The 23,756-nt window shown below is 47.2% G+C and overlaps 3 protein-coding genes across 5 annotated transcripts; 2 read left to right on the top strand and 1 right to left on the bottom strand.

Annotated features, from left to right (window-relative positions):
- Positions 1 to 13,039: 13,039 nt before the first annotated feature.
- Positions 13,040 to 17,179, top strand: Ino80b (INO80 complex subunit B). Its single transcript, XM_090336637.1, has 5 exons — positions 13,040 to 13,169; positions 13,382 to 13,574; positions 13,794 to 13,912; positions 14,296 to 14,465; positions 16,215 to 17,179. Exons 1-5 carry the CDS (start codon positions 13,112 to 13,114, stop codon positions 16,743 to 16,745), a joined length of 1,071 nt encoding a protein of 356 aa, XP_090192763.1. The 5' UTR covers positions 13,040 to 13,111; the 3' UTR covers positions 16,746 to 17,179.
- Positions 17,180 to 17,247: 68 nt separating this feature from the next.
- Positions 17,248 to 19,623, top strand: Wbp1 (WW domain binding protein 1). Of its 3 annotated transcripts, none has more exons than XM_090336635.1 (4): positions 17,248 to 17,370; positions 18,414 to 18,516; positions 18,641 to 18,817; positions 18,973 to 19,623. In XM_090336635.1, the coding sequence occupies exons 1-4, from the start codon at positions 17,323 to 17,325 to the stop codon at positions 19,428 to 19,430; spliced, it is 786 nt and encodes a 261-aa protein (XP_090192761.1). In that variant the 5' UTR covers positions 17,248 to 17,322; the 3' UTR covers positions 19,431 to 19,623. The 3 variants fall into 3 exon arrangements, with proteins under 3 accessions (XP_090192761.1, XP_090192760.1, XP_090192762.1); XM_090336634.1 differs by having other exon boundaries at positions 17,248 to 17,376; XM_090336636.1 differs by having other exon boundaries at positions 17,283 to 17,510.
- Positions 19,624 to 20,114: 491 nt separating this feature from the next.
- On the bottom strand, positions 20,115 to 23,756 carry Mogs (mannosyl-oligosaccharide glucosidase). The gene is made up of 4 exons (XM_090336633.1): positions 23,250 to 23,756; positions 22,844 to 23,070; positions 22,164 to 22,360; positions 20,115 to 21,948 (listed from the first exon to the last, which is right to left on the bottom strand). Exons 1-4 carry the CDS (start codon positions 23,605 to 23,607, stop codon positions 20,205 to 20,207), a joined length of 2,526 nt encoding a protein of 841 aa, XP_090192759.1. The 5' UTR covers positions 23,608 to 23,756; the 3' UTR covers positions 20,115 to 20,204.

Genomic DNA, 23,756 nt, shown 5'->3' with positions numbered 1-23,756 from the left:
AGCAGCTGAAACAGGATTGGTGAGCACTCCCTGCTTCTGCAAAAACAGGGTTCCCTCCTCTTCCCTAAACCTTCTGTGAGACAGAAAATGGCACACTATCTGGAGGCTTCAGAATTTACTGGGCCAAACTTGAAAGAGGGTGAGGCTCCTGTACTATAAAGTTGACCTGGAGCCAGATACATTTTAGCTGGGAGGGAGTCCAAGTTAGAACTTCTCAGCCACCCAGCAGGGCAGCTGAGAGATGTTTAATATTGAGCCTTCGCCCTATCAAGGCACATAAAATCTGGATCCAGATAGCTGAGGCTGCTCTTGTCTCTCCTGGGGAAAGCTAGATTAAAATTACTTCAGCAAAAGAGAAAATGTACCAATTTATTGAACTGAAATGTCCAGAGGACAAGCTGTAGGTATGGCTTCAGCCGGGCCCTGAGAGTCTCAAAGATCCATTTCTTTCCATCTCCTGGGTGTACTTTCCTCCATTTGGCCCTTATTCTCCACAACATAACAAAATTGCTGCCAAAAATTCTAGGTCCACATCTTCTCCAGCTTAAATTTAGCTAAAAAAAAAAAAACAAACATCTGCTGCCCCAGGCTTCTACACATGTCTGTGATTCACTGTGAGCGCTTTGGAATTGTTCATCCATCCCAAACCAATCAGTGTAGCCAGAAAGTTAGCTAGACCTGAACACTGTGGATAAGGGAGTTCTGTGAGCCAGTCTGCCAGGACTGAGTCAATTTGTGCACACCTGGAGATGAACTGGAACTCAATAAGGTGGGGAAGAGACAGACAGACAGAGAGGCAGAGGAGAGTCACTCACAGGAGGTTTGTCAACAAATGATGGACAGGAAAAACAACAACTGTCCTCTACCTGCAAAATTTGACATGAAGAAAGGAGCTGTAGTCACAGGAAAGGTAGATCAAAAGGTTTTATAGGGCTGGAGGCATGATTCAAGTAATAGAGCACCTGTATAGCAAGCATAAAACCCTGAATGACGCTGAAGGTAGAAGAGGTAGCTATGAAGTCCGTGGTATCTGAGATGAATCTCAGGACAAAAGGAAAAGCACCATTTCTTAGCAATTGCCAGGCTAGGTACCAGTGGCTCCTACCTGAAATCCTATCTACTCATGAGGCTGAGATCTGAGGACAGTGGTTCAAAGCCAACCCACTCAGGAAAGTCCATGAGACTCTGACTCCAATCAACTACCAAATGGCTGGAGGCAGAGCTGTAGGGTCAAATGGCAGATCACCAGCCCTGAGTAAAGAAGCTAAGAAAGAGCAAGGCTGAGTTCAAGCCCATTGTCATTCCTTTAAATTGTCAGCTCTTCAGGGAGGGACAATCTATCTTGTCCATCTGGCATATACCAAATGCTCAATAAACATCAGTTGAAATAACAACAACAACAAAAAGCAAATTTGAGAATGACAGATTAAGATAGATTAAGATGACCCAGGAATTGGCAATGTGGCTCAAGGGGTAGAGTGGTAGCCTTGAGCTAAAGAGCTTAGGGACAGTGCCCAGGCCCACAGTTCAAGCCCCAGGACTGCCAAAAATAAATAAATAAATAAAAAGATTAAGATGATCCAACTTGTTAGACTAAAATGGTTTGTTTCTAATTTTTCCTTTGTTTGTGTTTTTTTTTTTCAGTCCTGGGGCTTGAACTCAAGGCTAGAGATTTGCCACTTGAGCCACAGCACCACTTCCAGCTTTTTCTAGGTATGTGGTACCAAGGAATGGAACCAGGGTCTTCATGCATGCTAGTCAAGCACTCTACCACTAGGCCAAACTCCCAGTCCCAGAGCCCATTTTTCCAAATAAAATCTTACCAGAATTTGTGAAATTAAATTAAGTCAGAGTATTGTTCTAGAAGCAGGTTCCAGAGGCTCATACTGCCGCCTCCTCACTGGTTCTGTCAGTCCTCTGCCACAGTAAGAATAGCTTTTTGGAAGGGTTTGGAAATACTGGTTTGTTCTTTCACCCAGGAAAGAGTTATAGTAACAATTTCCCCTCTCCTCCCCCCCCCCCACCTCCCATGGGAAGGAGGGTTTAAACTCAGAGCCTTATGCTTGCAATGCAGGCATTCTACCGTGTGTGTGTGTGTGTGTGTGTGTGTGTGTGTGTGTGTGTGTGTGTGTGTGTGTATACCAGTCCTAGTGCTTGAATTAAGTCTGGACACTGTCCCTAAGAATTTTTGCTCAAGACTGCTGCTCTACCACTTGAGCACCATTACTCCATTTCTAGCTTTTTGGTGGTTAATTAGCAATGAGAGTACTTCCCTGGCTGGTATCAAATAGTGATTCTCAGATTTCAGCCTCCTGAGCAGCTAGAATTATAGGCATGAGCCTGGAATCGCTTTCTTTCTTTCTTTTCTTTTTTCTTTTTTTGCTATTTTCTTCTTTTTTTGAAATAGAGCCTTTTGGGCCAGCATGGACCACAATCCTCCTATTTACTCTTCCCTGCTGGGATGACAGACTACTGATGTCATGTCCAATTTTTTGTTGCTTTCAATGGAGTCTTTTGAATTATTTCTGTACGAACTGGCCTTGAACTGGCCTTGAATCCTACTGATCTAGCTAGGATTACAGGCACAAGCTACCAGTGCCAGCTAGAACAGATGTTTTGTCTTTTTTTTTTTTCTTTTTTGGTATGGGATCCAACCCAGGATGTTATACTTGCCAGGCCAGCACTTTGCCACTGACTGTGCTACATCCCAGCCCTGAGCAGATGTTTTGAAAAGAACATAATTTCAAATTCTCTCTGAAATTGTATGTACACTATGTATGGATAAAGATTTTGGAAAATACATTTTAGAAAATCTAAGTTGGCAATTTCTTTATTTTCTTTCTTTCTTTTTTCTTTTTTGCCAGTTCTGGGTCTTGAACTCGGGGCCAGAGCACTGTCCTGGGGCTAGTGGTCTGCCACTTGAGCCACAGCACCACTTCCAGTACATGGTACTGAGAAATTGAACCCAGGACTTCATGCATGCTAGGTGCTACCACGAGGTCAAACTCCCAGCCTAAGTTGACAATTTCCTATGTAAAGTATTTAGAGGGACTGTAACTAAAGTCACTGAAGCCAATCAATAATGCCTCCAACCCAGGGAGGAGAAACAAAGACCAAAATTTCTGTGGATTTGCTTAATGCTAATACTGGGACTTGAACTCAGGGTTTGGGCTCTGTCTCTTAGCATTTTTCTTCAAGGCTGAACTATTTGAATTACAGCTTCACTTTGGCTAATTGGAGATGAGTCTCATGGACTTTCCTGCTTGGACTGGCTTCAAACTATAATTCTCAAGACCTCAGTCTCCTGAGTAACTAGAATTATAGGCACAAGCCACCAGTGCCTGGCTTGTGGACTTATTTTTAAATTAAGTACTTGAAAAATATTTGGAAATACATATGCAGTTTAAAAAACTTACACAATCACTTTGAAAATTATACAAGTTTTAAAAAGTGAATGAGAGAGAGAATACTTCACTTCCCAAAAAAGCCTTACTTCAGGGGCCCGGGAGTTTGGCCAGTGGTAGCGTTTGCTTAGCATGCTTGAAGACTCAGGTTCAATTCCTTGGTATCACATACATACGAAAAGCTGGAAATGGTGCTGTGGCTCAAGTGGCAGAGCTCTATCTTTGAGAAAGCCCCAGGATAGTGCTCAGGCCCTGAGTTCAAGCCCTAGTACTGGCAAAAAAAAAAAAAAAAAAGGAAAGAAAAGAAAAAAAAGAAAGCCTACTAAGACTAGTTCTTGAGGAAAATATTGAGACACTAGTTATGTAGCATATGGCTTATGCAAGATAATAGCTGAACTTTCCAGAATTGTGTGTGCCAGCTGTTACCCAATGCACTAAAGGTTTGATGTTTTGTTTGTTTGTTGTTTAATGGTACTAAGTTTAAACTCAAGGTCTTGAGCTTGCTAGGAAAACAATCAACCACATAAGCTACAACTCCAGCCCTAAGCACTGCTTTAATTAAAAAGGGTATAGGGGCTGGGAGTGTAGCCTACTGGTAGAGTGCTTGGCTAGCATGCATGAAGCTCTGGGTTCTATTCCTCAGTACCACATACTAAGAAAAAGCCAGAAGTGGCTGTGTGGCTCAAGTGGCAAAGTGCTAGCCTCAAGCAAAAAGTGTCCAAGGACAGTGCCTAGGCCCTGAGTTCAAGCCTAAGAACTGGCAAAAAAAAAAAAAAAAAAAAAAAAAAAAGGTATGGCTGGGCACCAGTGGTTCACACCTGCTATACTAGCTATTCAGCAGGCTGAAATCTGAAGATCATGGTTCAAAGCCTGAGAAGAAAAAGTGCCCCTGAGACTCTTATTTTCAATTAACCATTCAATTAACCTGAAGTGATGCTGTTGCTCAAGTGGTAGAGTGCTAGCCTTGAGCACAAACAGGTTCAGGGACAGCGCCCAAGCCCTGCATTCAAACCCCATAACGGACAAAAAAAGCAGAAGAAGAAGAAGAAGAAGAAGAAGAAGAAGAAGAAGAAGAAGAAGAAGAAGAAGAAGAAGAAGAAGAGGAAGAAGAAGAGGAAGAGGAAGAGGAAGAGGAAGAGGAAGAGGAAGAGGAGGAAGAAGAAGAAGAAGAAGAAGAAGAAGAAGAAGAAGAAGAAGAAGAAGAAGAAGAAGAAGAAGAAGAGGAAGAAGAAGAAGGGGAAGGGGAAGGGGAAGGGGAAGGGGAAGGGGAAGGAGAAGGAGAAGGAGAAGGAGAGGGGGAGGAGAAGGAGAGGGGGAGGAGAAGGAGGGAAGGAGGAGGAGGAGGAGGGGAGGAGGAGGAGGGGGAAAGAAAAAGAAAAGGTATAAATTTACATCATAATAAATTAAAGCATATACTAATCTTGGTGTATAGGATTATTGCAACTGTAATCCTAGCCTATCAGGAGGCTTAGATCTGATTCCTGAGGATTCTATTTCCAGTTAACTATCAAAAAGATGGAAGTTGGGCCGGGAGTTTGGCCTAGTGGTTAAAGTGCTTGCCTAGCATGCACGAAGACCCAGGTTCGATTCCTTGGTACCACATATATAGAAAAAACCAGAAGTGATGCTGAGGCTCAAGTGGTAGAGTTCTGCCTTGAGAAAGTCCAAGGACAGTGCTCAGGCCCTGAGCTCAAGCCCAGGACTGGCAAAAAAAAAAAAAGATGGAAGTGGAGGGGAGGTTCAAGTGGCAGAAGGCCAGCCTTGGGGAAGCCACATGAGAGAATGAGGCCCTGAGTTCAAGCTCTAGTATACACACACACACACACACACACACACACACACACACACACAAACACATACATACACACACACACAAACACATACACACATACACACACACACACAGCATACACATTACTCTGATTATTTTCTTACATCTTATTAGTATCACTTGAAGTTATTTTTTTTTAATTTATTTTTTTGCCAGTCCTGGGCTTGAGCTCAGGGCCTGAGCACTGTCCTTGGACTTTCTCAAGGCTGGAGCTCTACCACTTGAGCCTCAGCACCACTTCCAGCTTTTTTCTATGTATGTGGTATGGAGGAATTGAACCTGGGTCTTCGTGCATGCTAAGCAAGCACTCTACCACTAGGCCAAACTCCTGGCCCGACTTGAAGTTATTTATATTCTGTGTGGTAGGAATGGTATGTACTTCCCACCTCTTCACAGCTATGTGTTGAAACTGGCTGTAGTTAGAATATTTACACAACAGAAATAGATGGACATTGCAGATTATTGCTGGGCTTTTTTTCACCCCTAGAGCTCTTTTGTTAAATATTTACCAGCATGTCAATGGTTTAGTGTGCAATTATTACTAACTTTCTCCTTTTGCTTATTCTGTATCAGTATATTCTTAGTTATAATGTAGGTATTTGGAGATGTTTATGGATCATGCAGGATTCAAATTATCTTTCTATTTCTGCAGTCTTCCATAGGAGAATCTTGGTTGATAGCTGCTAGAGTGCCTTTATCTTCTCTCTCACTTCTTTATAGCCCAAAGTAGACCCTTGGTCTAAGGTAAACAAATGAAAGTTCTCAATTGGACTTTGAATTTTAGAGTGCTAATAAGACCCAGGGAAGCCAGCATTGTGCCTCACCCCTGTAATCCTACCTACTCTCGGGCTGAGATCTGAGAATCACAATTCAAATCTGGCCCAAGCAAACAAATCCTCAACACTCTTACCTTCAATTAATCAGCAAAAAAGGAAGGTATGGAGGTATGGCTCAAAAGGTAAAGTACCAGCTGTGAGCCAAAAAGCAGAGTGAAAACATGAGGCTTGGAGTTCAATTTCCTGCACCAGTACAAACCACCCCACAAACTCACTGACTACAGTGGAAGGCTGCACTAATACAAATAAATGATTAAAATTGGAGGTTTGGTTCAAGTGGTAAAGTGCCAGCCTTGTGTGGAAAAAGCTAAGCAAGAGTGTGATACCAGAGTTCAAGCTCCAGTGATAGGACAAAAACTAAAATCAAAACAAAACCTAAGAAATTTCCTGGAATAGGGTCTTAGCTCAAGTGCTAGAATACATGATTAGCAATTACAAAGTCCTGAATTCACACCCCAGTATCATCACCAAATAAATCAATAAATAAACCAGGTATCTTGAAGGGATAAATGGGATTAGGAGAGATGGAGGAGAAATATGGAAGGGTGACATTGATCAAGATGCATTGTACTCATCAACTCATATATTGCTGGGTATGGGTGGATCACACCTATAATCCTAGCTCCTCACCAGGCTGAGATCTGAGGGTTGTGGTTCAAAGCCAGCCTGAGCAGAAAACTATTGAGACTTTTATCTCCAGTTCATCACTAAAAAGCTGGAAATAGGTTGGCTCCAGTGGCAGAGCACTGGCCATGAGCAAAAAATAGCTCAGGTATAGTGCCCAGGCTGTGAATTCAAACCCCAGAACAATACACACGTAAACATATAAAAACTGACATCTTGAATTGAAATTCCTATATGTTTAGAGATATTCAAAATAAATAAATACATCATCTATAGATAAATGCAAAAGAAGGTTCTTCTTTATTGTTCAATGCTAACTAATACATGTAAATGAAATAATAAATGTTGATCACCACTTGGCAATAATTGTGGTACAGTTCATTCACAGAGTATATTCATCAGTAGATGTCAACCTTGATCTGTGGAGGTTCAATGAAGAACACAATATTAGGATTGTTCAGAATCTTTTCTCCCAAAATATGTCAGGTTTTTGTTGGTTGTTGTTGTTGTTTTGTTTTGTTTTTGTTTTTGCCAGTCCTGGAGCTTGAACTCAGGGCCTGAGCACTGTCCCTAGGCTTCTTTTTGTACTCTACCACTTGAGTCACAGCACCACTTCTGGCTTTTTCTGTTTGTTTATGTGATACTAGGGAATTGGACCCAGGGCTTCATGCACACAAGGCAAGCACTGTACTACTAAGCCACATTCCCAGCCCAAAACACATGCTATTTACCCAGGCAAATATGGTGATATCCAGTGAAAGAAGGCACCCTGACCAAGTAATCACGGTTAACAAGATCACTGCTGAGATGGGTAGACATGCATGAGGGGTTTTTATTGTTTTGTTTTCCTTTGTATTTTCTGTGGTGTGTGTGTGTGTGTGTGTGTGTGTGTGTGTGTGTGTGTGTGTGTGTGTGTGTGTGTTACTACTCAGACTTGAAATCAAGGCCTGGGTGCCATCTTTTAGCTTCTTCACTCAAGGCTAACTTTGTACTACTTCAGTTATAGCTTCACTTCCAGTTTTTTGATGGTTAATGGGAGATAAAAGTCTCATAGACTTTCCTGCCTATGTTGGCTTCAAACTTTGATCCTCAGATCACAGCATCCTTAGTATCTAGTGTATAATTTTTGCATGCATGGGAGTTCTGCCAGCAATTTTAAGTTTAGGAAAGCACCCTACCATTTAAGCCATGTCCTGAATGCCCAGAATTTGTAAATCTTGATATAAGTAAACAATAGAGAGAACATATTATAAATCAAACATCATACTCTAAAATTGTTAAAATTACATTTTTACACAGTGGCAGTGTCAAAGCCAAGAAGATTTGAGGTGCACGTATTGCTAATTATACAAAATAAGATCATGGAAGACAAGATTAAAGTAGTGTTCCACATTGAAATAGATTAAAGCACTTGATAAATGAATGTGGCACATGAGATTAAATTTGGGTTGGGCTAGAAAAGAAAAAGTAGTATATGGAGGAAATTTAACTAGGGTCTGTAGATTGAATAGTTTTGTTTCGATGTTAATTTCTTAACAGCTAGGGTTGTATAAAGTTATTAGAACATTGAACTTGGGGGAAAATATGTATTGAAATTATTTAGAGGTAAGCCAGTCATTCTGCAATTTGTATTCAAGTTGAAAAGAAAGAAAATAAAGATAGTGGTTATAAATACAAGTAAATTTGTTTGAAATCTATAAAAGTCTGGTTTAGAGAGATAAGAGGCATCTTTAAAATATTTTTTGTAAACCTTAAAATATTTCAAAATAATAATAAAAAACAAACAAGGCAAGGAAGAGTTCCTGTCAGCCTGTAAACATGCTCAAATGGTCCCACACTAAACAAAGCAAAGCAAAAACATAGCAGCAAGCCCAGTTGGCGCTTCCTCCCTGCTGGGCACCAGGAAGGAGAGGAAACACTATAACACGGATGGCAGGAAGCCTCTGTTTGAGACTAGCTCCAACCCTCCCAAACTGTATGTCTTTGGCCAAAACACTCCATCTCCTGAGCTTCAGTCTCCCTGATAAAATGGCAACAATAGTACCTCCCGTATAGAGAGCTACCGGAGTCAGGAAGAAAGGAAAGAAAGCTTTAAACTTCAGTATGTTCTACGTAGACTAACTGCACGTGGTCCTTCACTTTAACTTCCTGGGGACACAAGAATTTTGCTTTCAGGGCTTTTCGAAATGCATCCTCTGCTCAGGAGACTGAGGTCTGCAAATTAGGGTTCTAAGCCAGTCTTAGTAGGAAAGTCCATGAGACTTGGCCAATTAGCCAACAAAAATCTAGAAGTGGGAGGTTTGACTCTACACTAATATTTCTGTTGTTGTTAATTGTCGGGATAATGTATAGAGGGGTTACAGTTACATTCGTCAGGCAGTAGGTGCATTAATTCTCAGACACTGATAACCTTTCTCATGTTTTTGTCTCTATTTCACTCCCCCTACCTCTCCCAATAATCTTGTTTTTCCCCCCTTCCCTTTCCTATTTCAAATAGACAAATAAACATATATACAATATACCAGGTAACAAAATCAGATACAGTAACAATTTGAGATTAACCATAAGGGCAACAAAAGAGAAGAGAAATAACAGAACATTAAGAACAATCGCACATGGGCCGGGAGTTTGGCCTAGTGGTAGAGTGCTTGCCTAGCATGCACGAAGACCCGGATTCGATTCCTCGGTACCACATACATAGAAAAAAGCCAGAAATGGTGCTGAGGCTCAAGTGGTAGAGCTCTAACCTTGAGAAAGTCCAAGGACAGTGCTCAGGCCCTGAGCTCAAGCCCAAGACTGGCAAAAAAAAAAAAAAAAAAAAAAAGAACAATCACACAAGATAAAGCTCTTGTTTTCATATCCTAGAGTTCATTTTATTTAGTCTCATCCTATATAACTTTATGTGCATAGGTTTTGAGCTATTGTAATCCTCTGCTAGGAACTATAGTAATCTTGAGTGAACAGGCTAAAGGAGAGCATGTAATCTCTGAGTTCAAGCCCCAGTACTGACAAAAGAAAAAAAAAAGCTTCCCATCCTCAGGAAGCTGGCTTCTACAAAACAGTACACAACTATTCACAGCCTCTTGTCCAGGACAAGTGTTCACTGGATTCTGGATTCTTTTCCTACTCTTTTTTTTTTTTTTTGCCAGTCCTAGCCTTGAGCTCAGGGCCTGAGCACTGCCTTTGGACTTTCTCAAGGCTAGAGCTCTACCACTTGAGCCTCAGCACTACTTCCGGCTTTTTTCTATGTATGTGGTGCCGAGGAATCGAACCCAGGTCTTCGTGCATGCTAGGCAAGCATTCTACCACTAGGCCAAACTCCTGGCCCCTTTTCCTACTCCTTTTACTTTTAATCTACCTGCTATTTTTGGAGTGCCTCACCATCTCTCTTTCTTTGAAGATTTCCATTGCCATGCTGATAACATTACAGCTAAACTTCCAGCATTCACTTCTTTACTAATTCAGCTATTTTCTCTCTCAAGCTGGGCATTTTAAATTCTTTTTGTCAGTGGCCTGAGGCTTGAATTTAGGGCCTGAGCACTGTCCTTGGGCTTTCTCAAGGCTAGTGTTCTACCACTTGAACCACAGCATCACTTCCGGCTTTTTCTATGTATGTAGTACTAAGAATTCGAATCCAGGGTTTAGTGCATGTTAAGCAAGCATTCTACCACTAGGCTATACTCCTTGCCCTAGATCTCAACTTTCTGAGTAGCTAGGATTGCAGATATGAGCCACCAGGACCTGTTTAAGCCAAGCACTCTAAATTAAGCAAATAACTTCTTTATGCTTGTAAACTTAATAATCCTCTTCTTTTTGGTGGGGGGGAGGTCGTGGGGCTTGAACTCTGGAGCCTAGGCACTGTCCGCGAGCTCTCCAACTTAACACCAGTGCTCTACCACTTGAGCCATGGCGCCACTTCCACTTTCCGGTGGTTATTTGGAGATGAGTCTCACAGACTTTCATGCCTGGGCTGGCTCTGAACCGTGAACCTCTGCTCCTCCTGAGCAGCTAGGATTACAGGTCTGAGCCACTGGCACCTGGCTAAATAATCCTCTTATATTTGCTTTTGCCTTATTGAATATACCAGCTCCTCTCTAAAAACTTGGCTAGAAACATGTCATTTATTATTACTAGAATTTATCATTACTATTAACATTATTATTTGCTAGAAAGTTTTCAGTATCAGGATTGAACCTCAAAGCCCCATGCCGGGTGCTCTACCACCCGAGCCGTATCTACAGTCACTAGAAACATCTTTTACGTGCCCAGTACTACCTGAGTTACTGTACATTATCAGTTTGTTTTATTCCTTGAAAGAGCCCTGTGAAACACAGCTTACTTAATTCTATCTCACAAAGCTGGAATTTGAGGTTCAGAGTTTAAATAACTTTGATCCCAATGTTGCATAGTTAATAAATGTTGGAACTGGAATTTACTAATAAGCTTGTCTCATTTCAAAGTCCATTCTTTTAATCTTGATCACTGTACTACAAGAACTTTTTTTTTTTTTTTTTTTTTTTGCCAGTCCTGGGCTTAAGCTTAAGGGCTGAGCACTGCCCTTGGACTTTCTCAAGGATAGAGCTCTACCATTTGAGTCTCAGCACCACTTTTGGCTTTTTTTTTCTATGTTTGTGGTACCAAGGAATTGAACCTGGATCTACCTGCATACTAGGCAAGCACTCTACCACTAGGCCAAACTCCTGGCCCCTACGACAACTTTTTACTAAATTTCCAGACATAATTGCCATTCTTGATAATGATTGGACTGAAATATCTCTTAAATAAGTGCCTTTCTTCGTTTACTGATGCTGCCATGTTCAGATGCGCATTACATTTAAGTATGCACATGTAGATATTTTTTCCTAATTACAAATGTGACATACTCTGGCTATAGAAGGCTTATTATATAAGACCTAGATAATGAAAATTCCACAACCCCATCCTCTAAAGATAACCAACATTAAACGTACCATATTATGCTCCTCGATTTTCTTCTGTGTATAACACTAGTATATATTATACTTCTAAAAATGAAATCACGGGGTGGGAGTTTGGCCTAGTGGTAGAGTGCTTGCCTAGCATTCATGAAGTCCCGGGTTCGATTCCTCGATACCACATACATAGAAAAAAACTGGAAGTGGTGCTGAGGCTCAAGTTGTAGAGCTCTAGCCTTGAGAAAGTCCAAGGACAGTGCTCAGGCCCTGAGCCCAAGCCCAGGACTGGCAAAAAAAAAAAAAAAGAAAAGAAAAGAAAAAAGAAAAAGAAATCACAGCTGGGCACGGTGGCTCATGCCTGTAATCTTAACTTCTCCAGAGGCTGAGATTGGGAGGAGGATCATTGGAGGATCATGGTTCAAAGCCTGACTGGAAAGTCTTATCTCCAAATCTCCCATTAATCATGAGAAAACCAGAATTCTGAGCACTTTGGCTCAAAATGGTAGAGTACTAGCCTTGAGCAAAAGGAGCTTAGGGACTGAGTCTGAGTTCAAGCCCCCAGCCGACAAAAATAAATAAATACAAAATGAAGGGTTAAGCCAGTGGCTCACACCTGTAATCCTACTCAAGAGGCTGAAATCCGAGGATCACAGTTCAAAGCCAGTCCGGGCACAAAAGGGCCCCAATTAATCCCTTAAAACAACAACAACAATAACAATAACCAGGAAATGGCGCTGTGGCTCAAGGGTAGGGCGGCAGCCTTGAGCTGAAGAGTTTAGGGACAACGCCCAAGGCCCACGGGTAGGGCGGTACAGCCAGCAGCGCCCAGGCCGAGTTCAAGCCCGTAGACAGACCAAAAAAAAAAGAAGGGCTGGTAATGTGGCAATGTGGCACAAGTGGTAGAGGCTAGCCTTGGGGGGAAAAAAGCCAGGAAGAAGCTATGGCTGAAGTGGTAGAGCGCTAGCCTTGAGTGATGAAGTTAACAGACAGCACCAGGCCCTGAGTTCGAGCCTCAGTATGGCATGAAACACACGACAGCAGAACTATCATCTTTGGGGCCGGGAGTTTGGCCTAGTGGTAGAGTGCTTGCCTAGCATGCATGAAGACCTGGGTTCGATTCCTCGGTACCATATACATAGAAAAAAGCCGGAAATGGTGCTGAGGCTCAAGTGGTAGAGCTCTAGCCTTGAGAAAGTCCAAGGACAGTGCTCAGGCTCTGAGTTCAGCCCAGGACTGGCAATAAAAAAAAAAAAAGTGTCACAGAAAGTCACAATTCTTTCTGCGCCCCACCTGGGTGGAACTTCCGTGGGGAGCGCCGTTGTTTCCCAGGGAAGGTTTTGGTTGTGAGGCCGCCCCGCACAAGCATGGTGAGGCGCACCGGAAGTACCGGTTATTTTTGCAGGAGTGAGTTCTTCCGCGGGGCGGAAGAGGCAGGAGGCACGGGTCCGGACTATTTCCAGTCCCCTTTCCTTACAGGACCCCATGAGTAAGCTGTGGCGGCGCGGGAGCACCCTTGGGGCAATGGAGGCCCCAGAGCCAGGTAAGTGCGGGTCAGTCGTACTGAGGTCTTGCTGGAAACGCAACCTCTTTCACTCCTCCGGGTTTCCTGGGCACTTAATCTCTGGTGGGAAGGAACAAGGCGGTGCCGTTGTTATGGTAACAGGTAGTAACGTGGGAAGAGTGGGACCACGCTGGGATGTATGTTAATTCATGGGTTCCGTCGAACACCGTTGACAGGCTCTCCTCTCACAGGGGAAGCACTGGAGTTGAGCCTGGCTGCAGCTCACGGCCACGGAATACACAAGAAAAAACACAAAAAGCACAAGAAGAAACATAAGAAAAAGCATCACCAAGAAGAGGACGCTGGGCTGACACCTCCCTCTTCTGCCAAGCCCCAGCTTAAACTCAAAATCAAGCTTGGTGGGCAGGTCCTGGGTACCAAGAGGTGAGGCCAAGTGGGTAAAGGTTTTACTTGAGGAAGTTTTTGGAGCAAGTGAAGAGAGAAGTGGGAAGGTGGATGGGCTTTCTAGAAGTCAGTACAGGTACTGACTTCAGGACCCAGATAAAGGCAGCAAGGCCCCATACAGATTGGAAAGGCTGCCTGAAGCTATTGAGCAGGAGGAAAAATTTGTTCACTTCTCAGATTACTGTTGCTTTTCTGCAGTGTTCCAACCTTTACTGTAATCCCAGAGGGTCCCCGATCACCCTCTCCTTTGATGGTGGTAGAAAATGAAGAAGAATCTATGGAAGGAGTGCCCCTAGAGCAGTACCGAGCCTGGCTGGGTGAGGATCTGGAAGTGGGAAAACTGGGTTTCTTCTTATACTTGGCTAAGAGAAGGGGGATGGTTTAAAATGGGAAATAATTATTGAATGTCTCAATATTAACCTGGTCACATGAGGATTCTTTGAACAACTCAACTTAATCTGGGCCTGGGTACTGTCCTTGAGTTCTTCAGCACAATGCTACCACTCTACCACTTGAGCCATAGTGCCACTTCCTATTTTCTGGTGATTAACTAGAGATGAGTGTCTCAAGGACTTTCATGTCGGATTGGCTTGGAACCAAGATCCTCAGATCTCAGCCTCCTGAGTAACTAGGATTATAGACATGAGCCACCGACACCCAGCCACAACTCAACTTTTAACTCTTCAATTTCCCTTCTTAGATGAAGACAGTAATCTGTCCCCCTCCCCACTTCCGGAGTTGTCAGGAAGTTTAGGGGGCCAGGAGGAAGAGGAGGAACAAAGGTGGTTGGATGCCCTGGAGAAAGGGGAGCTGGATGACAATGGAGACCTCAAGAAGGAGATTAATGAGCGGCTGCTCACTGCACGACAGGTAAATTGGTTCATGCTTTATTCACTCACCACATATACATACATACATACATACATACATACATACATACGTGTGTGCATATACACACAAGATCCATTATCCTGTCTAGTGTGTGTATGAAAGATGGTGCCACATAAGTTAACACACAATTTCAAAAAGGTGGCATTTATGACAAAAAGTAGGGTGAAAAATAGAGACAAGAAAGAAACACTAGATGAGAGTAGTTTGGGAATGCCTTTTTGAAAAGATAAACTTTTTAAATAATAGAGCTTTTCTGGCAAGGAGGCCAACAGGAATAAAACCCCTGAGGCTAGAACATGCCAAGCAGTGTAAAGAAGGGGAAAAAATGTGGCTAAGACACTGATAGGTTGTACGGAGAGAACTAATACATTTGATTATAATATATAGATAAATGGCTTCTATATAGAGAAATGAGATAGAAGCAGAAGGGTAGGACAGAAACAGAGAGACTGGCCAATAGATAGAACTGTAGACAGGATTATAGGTGATCAACACCTATAATCCTATCTATTCTGGAGGCTGTGATCCAAGGATTGACATTTGAAGCTAGCCTGGACGAAAAGTCCAGAGACTTCAATTAATTGGCAAAAAGCCAATTGAAGGTGTGGCTCAAAAGATAGGGCACCTAAGCAGGTTTCAAGGTCCTGAGTTCATATTCTGTTGCAAGCCTGTGCACATGTGCACATGTCACACACACAAAAGCTGTTAGCGGTTATGTTGAGAGGGGTGCGGAGTTGGATTTTTTTTTAAGTAATCAAGAATAATTCTGAGAGTCTTGGTATCAGTGACTCATGTCTATAATCCTAGCTATTCAGGAAACTGACATCTGAGGATTGTGTTTTGAAGTCAACCGGGACAAGAAAGTCTGAGAGTCTTAACTCCGGTTAGAAGTGGTGCTGTGGGGGCCGGGAGTTTGGCCTAGTGGTTAAAGTGCTTGCCTAGCATGCATGAAGACCCGGGTTCGATTCCTTGGTACCACATACATAGAAAAAAGCCAGAAGTGGTGCTGAGGCTCAAGGGGTAGAGCTCTAGCCTTGAGAAAGTCCAAGGACAGTGCTCAGACCCTGAGCTCAAGCCCAGGACTGGCAAAAAAAAAAAAAAAAAAGTGGTGCTGTGACTCCAGTGGTAAAGCACTACTAGCCTTAAGCAAAAAAATGCCAGGGTCCAGGCCCTGAGTTCAAGCTCTAGTGCTGGCAGGAAAAAAAATAATCTGAAGGGTTTTTTTTTGTTGCTATTGTTTTTTTAGTGTGGTTTAATTAATGCTATCAAGATTTTTTTCTAAGTAAAAACAAAAACGAGAGAAAGTGGTACAGTTTGGGAACCTTTTTTTTTTTTTTTTTTTTTTTGTCGGTCATGGGGCTTGAACTCTGGCCTGGGCGCTGCCCCTGAGTTCTTCAGCTCAAAACTACTACCGCCCTTCCCCTTGAGCCACAGCCCTACTGGTGCCGGGCTGGCTTTGAACCGCGATCCTCACATCTCAGCCTCCTGAGAAGCCAGGATTACAGGCGTGAGCCACCTACCCTAGCTAGTTTTGGAACTCTTTTCCCTTTCACAATTGAACATGAGTCCTGGGAGGAAGCCAAGTATTAAGAACACACAGTGGGTGGTTATTAATTCTCGCCCGCCAGTGCCCATGCTGTAAGACCCTACTCTCCACGCTCCCTGTTTATCCCCCTCCCGACACCTGGCGGCCGCGCCTCTCCTCATCCTTTCCCTCACTCCCCGCAGCGAGCCTTGCTCCAGAAGGCGCGGAGTCAGCCCTCCCCCATGCTGCCGCTGCCGGTGGCGGCGGGCTGCCCGGCCCCTGCCCTCACCGAGGAGATGCTGCTGAAGCGGGAAGAACGGGCCCGGAAGCGGCGGCTGCAGGCCGCCCGGCGAGCGGAGGAACACAAGAACCAGACCATCGAACGCCTCACCAAGACGGCGGCGCCCAGCGGCCGCGGGGGCCGGGGCACCGCGCGGGGCGAGCGGCGGGGAGGGCGCTCCGCAGCCCCGGCCCCCATGGTTCGCTACTGCAGCGGGGCCCAGGGTTCCACCCTTTCCTTCCCACCTGGCGTCCCGGCCCCCGCCGCGGTGTCCCAGCGACCGCCCCCTCCGGGCCCGACTCCGCGCTGCTCTGTCCCCGGCTGCCCACACCCGCGCCGCTACGCTTGCTCCCGGACTGGCCAGGCACTGTGCAGTCTTCAGTGCTACCGCATCAACCTGCAGATGCGGCTGGGGGGACCCGAAGGCCCTGGGTCCCCACTTTTGGCTACTTAAGTCTCTCACCAAACCCGGACTTTACACCCTCGTCTATGCCTGGTTTCATCTTCTCCCAGTTATTAAATTATATCTGGCGCTTCTGTTTGTACAGAATTGGGGGGAAAGCGGGATATGGGAAGACGAGTTTCGAGCACACACAACTTGTCCTTGTCTTGCCTGGGGCTTAGGAACGACGGCAAGTAGCCCAGAGATCGGCGCCAGAACTCGGGTAGACTTTCGGAATCTCTCCCGTTCCATCCGAATGGGAAATACGACTCGAGCCAATCAGGGAGAACTTTGCTCTTCTGGACGGTCTTCCATTGGTTGATGAGTCAAGGCCTGTTCTGTGGTGCACATTGGCTGTTGTTTCCGTCAGTCAAGGCTCTTGGTTGAGCCGTCCCCCACTCTTTGTCTGTGCAAGCTCTTGTTGTCTGGGAGAGCGGAGGAGGCGCTGCTGTGGATTGGGCGCCTGGAGAGCCCTCTTCTCTGCTCCTATTGGCCGGTCCGTCGGTGGGCGATGGTGATTGGTTGGACTAGGCAACCAAGGTTTTAGTTGGCCGAGCTCTCCCCGGATGGAAGCTCCGACCGCGGAGCGATGGTGGCGGCACTGAAGATGGGCCGGGCAGGGACCATGGCGGTGGCGGTAGAGGTGGCAGGGGCGGGGCAGCTGGTGGTAGAGGAGGCTGTGGTCTTCAGGGGGCTGTAGGTGGAGGCATGGCTCGGGCCAGCAGCGGGAACGGCAGCGAGGAGGCCTGGGGGGCACTTCGGGCGCCGCAACAGCAGGTATCCCAGCAGCTCCAAAAGCCTATCACGACAGCCATTTATTTCGCTTTCCCCTTTCCTGTCCCTTCTTGTTGCAGGTTAGGGAAGGAACTTACGGAGCCAAAGGTACTGTGAAGTTCCTAAGCATGTCCCTTTCACTCTTTGTCTAAACTTTGAAATGTAGACGCAGTTGACTTTACCTGCAGCCTCATAGACACTACCCCATGGCTGCAGTGGAAGCTTGCAGTGACTCCAGTGATCGGAAACAGTGAAGCTCCGTCTGTCTTGAAACAGTTACTTGTGATGTTTTTCTATGTGCCTATTGTCACAACAGAGTCCATCAGCCTGTTCTCCTAAGGGAGCAATTTGGAGAAGAAATGGCACCCAGACTGGTGCCTTGGGTGCCATCCTTTATCACTCACAGTAATCCCGTCTGGTTGGGAGGCGCAGCTCTGCGTCTCACACTACCTCTTCTCCACCCTAGGGAACCTGAGAGCCACGAATGGAAAGATCTAAGGGAGGGTGGGGTTGTCAGCCTGTGGGGGATGATGGAAGCATTTTAGTTTGGAAGTGACCTTAAATCTCTCCCTCTTGCCTGAGGCTTTAAAATATCTCACACTGCCTTAATAGAAAGCACCCTAGGGTGCTTTCTCTCAGGTTTGACTGAGAGAAGTCTTGGATGTGCACAACTGAAATCTCCCTCTTTGTCCCTATTTTTGTTTTCTAGACTGATTTTTTTCCCTAGTCCAAACCATGGATAACCCTGAAGATATTTGACCATCCCCTTACTATCCCCCATTCTTGGCATTTTTCCAAGCTGACCTTGGGTCACAGAGTGGGACTGTGTATGTGCATTCAGGAGTTGGGGTGAACTGTGTTTTGAACTGGAATCTCCCATAGTTCTAAGTGCATCCTTGCCCGCAGCTTCGAGAGCTGTGCCCAGGCGTGAACAACCAGCCCTACCTCTGTGAGAGTGGTCACTGCTGCGGAGAGACTGGCTGCTGCACTTACTACTATGAGCTCTGGTGTGAGTCTCCAAGAGTGATATTTCTCAGGTTCCTCTGCCCACCTCCTTCGTACCTTAGTATCCCAGCCCTCAAGATCCCTTTCTGCTTGGGATGTATCTGAGACATTATCCTTGCCTTCTGCAGGGTTCTGGCTGCTCTGGACTGTCCTCATCCTCTTTAGCTGCTGTTGCGCCTTCCGCCATCGACGAGCTAAACTCCGGCTGCAACAGCAGCAGCGGCAACGTGAGATCAACTTGTTGGCCTACCATGGGGCATGCCATGGGGCTGGCCCTGTTCCTACCAGCTCACTGCTTGACCTTCGTGAGTGGCTTGAGGCTCTGGATCCATTACTAGTATCCCTTCCCTAAAGAGGACCCTCAATCATCCCACATTCCCTTCTCAAGGAACCCTTTTCCCCTAATATGCCACTTTCCCATCTTGGTTGCCTTCCACGACCCATATTCTCTTCTCAACAGGCCTACTCAGCGCCTTCAAACCCCCAGCCTATGAGGATGTGGTTCATCGCCCAGGCACACCGCCACCTCCTTACACTATGGCCCCCGGCCACCCCTTAACTGCTTCCAGTGAACGCACCTGCTGTTCTTCTGCATCCAGCTGCCCTGCCCACTGCGAGGGGACAAATGTGGAAGGTGTGCCCTCCCACCAGAGTGCTCCCCCTCATCAGGAGAGTGAGCCTGGGGCAGGAGTGAGCCCTGCCCACACACCCCCCTCTTGCCGCTACCGTCGCCTAACTGGTGACTCTGGTATTGAGCTCTGCCCTTGTCCTGACTCCAGTGAAGGTGAGCCAGTCAAAGAGATGAGGGTTAATGCCACCCCACCAGGTCTGGAGGACCAGTCTCCTTGTGCACTGCCCCCAGAACCCATGCTTCAGGTCTCTCCTGTGGGGCTGGCTTCCAATAGAGACATACCATAAGTAGTCTTGGATGGATTTCTTAGCCACCAGAAACAGCCCTGTCTTCAAGTCCTCGTTGGTCCCTCCCTGCCCTCCTACAATCTACCTGAAAGGGCGGGAGCCCTGGGGATGGGGGCAGTACTGGGAGACTGCTAGCTTTACCCACCCCCCAACACATACACAGGAGCCTTTAATCTCATTAAAGAGATGTGAACCAGCCATTTGTGGACTTGGGTGAACTAGAACTCATTACAATTACATTTGACCCGACTAGTTGTTTGAGGGGACAGATAATAGCGCGTTTGTCTCATCTTCCCTTTAGACAGGGAGCCCCAAGGCCTGACCTGAGCTATGCCTTTTTTTTTTTTGCCAGTCCTGGGCTTGGGCTCAGGTCCTGAGCATTGTCCTTGAACTTTCTCAAGGCTTAGCACTCTACCACTTGAGCCTCAGCACCACTTCCAGCTTTTCTTCAATGTATGTGGTACCGAGGAACTGAACCTGGGTCTTTGTGCATGCTAGGCAAGCACTCTACCAAACTCCCGGCCTGAGCTATGCCTTTTGATGGGGCAAAATTGGCAAAAGCAAGAGGTTGTTTATTTTTTTTTTCTCCACTTTATTTAGAAAAAATAGACTCTTGAGTTCACATTCACCCCAGGGCTATGTGGGATGACAGTAGGAGACACCTGAGATGAGCTAAGGACTGGCACCCGAGGGACTAGGGTCAGAAGCCAGAGATCTTGTCTGTCTCCAGATTCAAAATGCCATGAGTGGCCAGGCTTTCTTCCCATCTCTGCTTCAGTACTCTTCAGCCATGATCAGTAAGACCAGGCTGGTCCAGCCATGGAAAGGGCGACAACCCATGCCCCGTCCATCCCGGTCACTGTACTGTTCCCACAGGAACCCGGTGGCTTGGTACTGCCGCTGGACATTGCCTACCACATTGGCACGTAGCTCACTGTATAGCTCAGTAGCCTGGGTCTGGTAGGGACCAGCCAGATGCCCGTAGTGGTGGAGCGCCCCCAAGGCCAGGTAGTTGACATTGAGCCACACTGCACCTCGCCAGTAAGGAGGGTCATGCTCAGAATTGCGCTGACCATAAAAAGAACTAGAGGCTGCAAGGGAACGCAGTCCAAATGGGCTCCAGAGGTGGCGGCTGTCACCTAGAACATCCAGTAGGGGCCCAAGACGGGGTGAGTTGGGGTCTAGAAGCCGCAGTAGAAAGGGAAAAAGAGTGACATAGCCCAGGACATCCACATATTGCAAGCGAGGTGGGGGCCGGCCCACCACCCGAACCATGCCCTGAGGAGGCCTAGGCTTCAGCTGTACTCCTTTTGTATGGTTTCCAAAGTCTGCAAAGACCCCTAGCTCAGGAGCCCAGTGCAGCTCATCCAGTGTCTCCTGTGCCCCCAGTGAGGCAGCCAGGGGTCCCAGCTGGGCGGCAGCCTCAACCTCCCCCAGTCTTTCTGCAAGCTGTGACAGTACACGGGCACCCAGTGCTATCCAGCACCTCAGGTCCAGGTGGCGCTCTGCTGTTGAAGGATGTGAAGCCCGGGGGTAGTCATCCAGCCCAGAGGGCAATGTCTTGGGGTTTAGTAAGGTGGGCAAGGCTGGGTCCCGGCCCCGCCAGCGATAAGATAGGGGTTCTGGCCCTGCCTGGCTCTGATGGAGCCAAGAGAACCAGGCATGCAAGCGGGGGAAAGCCCTGTGGAGGAAGGCCAAGTCAGCAGGGTCACCACCTTCTAGCATGTGTTCTACTGGCAAGAGCAGGGTTGGAGGGTTGGCATGGGCTGCCCGCTGTACTAGGAATTCTGGGGGCACCCGGGCTCGAGCCTCATCTCCCAGTATCTGCTCTCGCCCAATCCAACCATCAGCATTGAGCAGTCCTAGCCAGTGGCCTAGGGCCTCCCGAGTGAGGCGTGGATCCCACCGCTGGACCACGAGCTGGTGAAAGCCCTCATCCCAAAGGAAGCCTCGTGGGAAGAATGACCGAGAGGGCACTGCTGAGAAAAGAGGGACAGGTGGAAAAAGAGCTGGGTCCACTTTCTGCTGTGATCCTTCCACCCCCATGTCTGGCAATACCAGACCCTGTCCATAGAAGTAACCAATTCCACCAAGCAGGCCACTGAGGGCAACCTGACCCAAGGTCAGCTCCTCAGGGGTCAGGCCTTTCTCTTTCAGCTGGAAGGTGGTCTCAAAGTGCTCTTGGAAGGCTTTAACATGGTTCTCTAGGGCCTGGGTTAGTAGGCTGCCTGCCAGCAGCCCCAGGGCTTGATTTCTTCCTGTCCGTGCACTGCCCGATTCGAACACAAATTCCATGGAAAACGGGACTTTCAATGTAACCTGCTGTATCAAGAATTGCCCTTGTCCCTGCCCTTGCCCACTTGGGCCTCTGTCCTCCCACTTCAGAGATCCAGGCAAGCCAAGGTAACGTTCAGGAGAAGCCCCTGGGGGCCGATGCTGAAACCAGCTATTTAGGCGACTCTTCACCATCTCTGTCAGAAGGGGCAGTCCTGGGTTGGAGGACCAGAAGACATTGTAGCTTGAAGAAAAGAAGACAAATAGGAAATGTTATTTAGGAAGAGGGAGTAGGATCATCAAAGGAAAGAGGTAATAAGTAGTCAGAATGGGTACCCTTGGCAGTACAGGAAACATGGAGATGGGCAAGAAAAAATAACTGGTGAAAAGAAGGTAGGCTAGGGGAAATAGGACATGCATACCGCCTCTACTACTACTCCACACGCTTTCCACATTTACCTGCCATACTTGGGTGCGGTGTCCCCTGGACTGGTTGGTGGTAGAAGGGAAAATCGGAAGTCACCAAGGTCATTGGTATGCCCACTGATGAACTTCAGTTGCCCTTTGGGTCCAGCCTCTGGTAGCAGGACTTCATGGCCATCTGTCACCACATAGAAGAACAGGGACACCAAAGGAAACGCAGAGGTACCTGAAGCCTAGGTGACCAAGAACAGAAAACAGCAGCACTTGATTGGCATTCTTTTGAGAATCAGGTTTAGTGAGGGAAAAGGATCCTAAGCAGGAATAACATAAATCTGGCAGTGTTGAGAATCACCACTCAACTTAGTAAGTGGGTCCAGGCAGTGGAATGGGTTTTAGGGCCTTGAACAGACACTCTGGGAATGGAGACTACTGGTGTGCTATGTCCTGTACTAAGAACTTGAAATAGGTGATTTTTATTTAATTCTTATAATCTGGTGAGTTAGGTGGTGATGCCATTATCTCTGCTTTGCAAACAAAGAAATTCAAGACTTAAGAGGTGGTAGACAGAGATGGTGATATAAAATAATGCAGGACCAAAGCCAGCCAGCCTGACTTGTTGCCTTGGCTGTCAATCCCCATTTCAGGTTTTATTTGCTGACAGTAAGGGAAGGATGGAGGGAGTCTGGGCTGAGGAAAGGGAATCCTGAGGCCCTGACCTGAGGCTCTACAGTCACTCTCCAGCTCCAGTCCCCTCCGTGCTGACCCCCAGGCCTCTTGACGAACTCAGTGGTGAGCCTTAAGGCCCCATCTTGGATGTGTTGCCGCCCGAAGGAGAGGCCGTCGTGGAACTCCCAGCCAAAGGGACCCACGCCGTCCCCCTGCTCACACGTGTGCCTGAGCTTAGGGGTCCCTGAGGTTGCCCCCTGCTGCGCCCACATCAGTCCTGGGGGTAGAATGGCCGTGTAAGTCAAAGAGAGCGCAGTTCCTCAGGGACTCGGACAACTTTCAGGTCCTCCGTCCTCATAACTCTCCTCATCCACGCCTCCCCACCCTTATTCTGGCGGGAAGCTTGGGCGCCCGATCTCAAGAGTCACCTGCCTGCCCGCCCCTAGGCCCGGTTACCGGTGAGGAGAGGCTTCGGGCTGCGTGTCTTCATGCCGAAGTAGACGTGGGGGCGGTAGGTGCCCCAGAAGAGGTCCGGGGCCACGGCGGGGCTGGACGAGTCAGGGGGCAGCGCCGGCGGCGCCGAGTGCAGAGTGACCGCCCGCCGCGCACGGTGCCACGCTACCAGCCACCGACCGGACAAGGCTAGAGCCACGGCCAGAACCAGGACCACGGCGGCCATCGTCGTCCCGCGGACCGCGCCGCGGGTCCCGCCACCCCGGCCGTCCCGTCGCCCCGGACCGCCCCGAGCCGCCCTCTCAACTGTCCGCGCTCCTTCAGCAGGCGCAGCGCGGCGCCGCCGTTCGCCCCGAGCCATCCCGGCACGGAGCTCGGCGTCGCGGCAGTGCCGAAAGGAGGCAGTGGAGCACAGGTCCCGCCGTGCCTCTGCCGCCCGCGGCCCGCGCCCCAGCGACCACCGTCCGGCCCACAGCACCTGAGGCGCGCGCCTCCCGCTCCGCTACACCT

This window comes from Megascapheus bottae, chromosome 7, assembly GCF_031878675.1.
Source record: "Megascapheus bottae isolate mThoBot1 chromosome 7, mThoBot2.hap1, whole genome shotgun sequence".
NCBI lineage: Eukaryota > Metazoa > Chordata > Mammalia > Rodentia > Geomyidae > Megascapheus > Megascapheus bottae.
Note: the sequence above shows the minus strand (reverse complement) of the source record. Positions and strands in the feature narration are given on the sequence as shown.

Excerpts from the sequence above, each read along its gene's own strand:
- Mogs (XM_090336633.1), bottom strand. The coding sequence starts at position 23,607 with ATGGCTCGGGGCGAACGGCGGCGCCGCGCTGCGCCTGCTGAAGGAGCG. Across the intron at positions 22,361-22,843 it reads GAGTGACTGTAGAGCCTCAG|GCTTCAGGTACCTCTGCGTT; the intron begins GTCAGGGCCTCA and ends TTGGTCACCTAG. Across the intron at positions 21,949-22,163 it reads ACCGCACCCAAGTATGGCAG|CTACAATGTCTTCTGGTCCT; the intron begins GTAAATGTGGAA and ends CTTTTCTTCAAG.
- Wbp1 (XM_090336636.1), top strand. The coding sequence starts at position 17,442 with ATGGCTCGGGCCAGCAGCGGGAACGGCAGCGAGGAGGCCTGGGGGGCA. Across the intron at positions 17,511-18,413 it reads TTCGGGCGCCGCAACAGCAG|CTTCGAGAGCTGTGCCCAGG; the intron begins GTATCCCAGCAG and ends CCTTGCCCGCAG. Across the intron at positions 18,818-18,972 it reads CAGCTCACTGCTTGACCTTC|GCCTACTCAGCGCCTTCAAA; the intron begins GTGAGTGGCTTG and ends TCTTCTCAACAG.
- Ino80b (XM_090336637.1), top strand. The coding sequence starts at position 13,112 with ATGAGTAAGCTGTGGCGGCGCGGGAGCACCCTTGGGGCAATGGAGGCC. Across the intron at positions 13,575-13,793 it reads CAGGTCCTGGGTACCAAGAG|TGTTCCAACCTTTACTGTAA; the intron begins GTGAGGCCAAGT and ends GCTTTTCTGCAG. Across the intron at positions 13,913-14,295 it reads GCAGTACCGAGCCTGGCTGG|ATGAAGACAGTAATCTGTCC; the intron begins GTGAGGATCTGG and ends TTCCCTTCTTAG.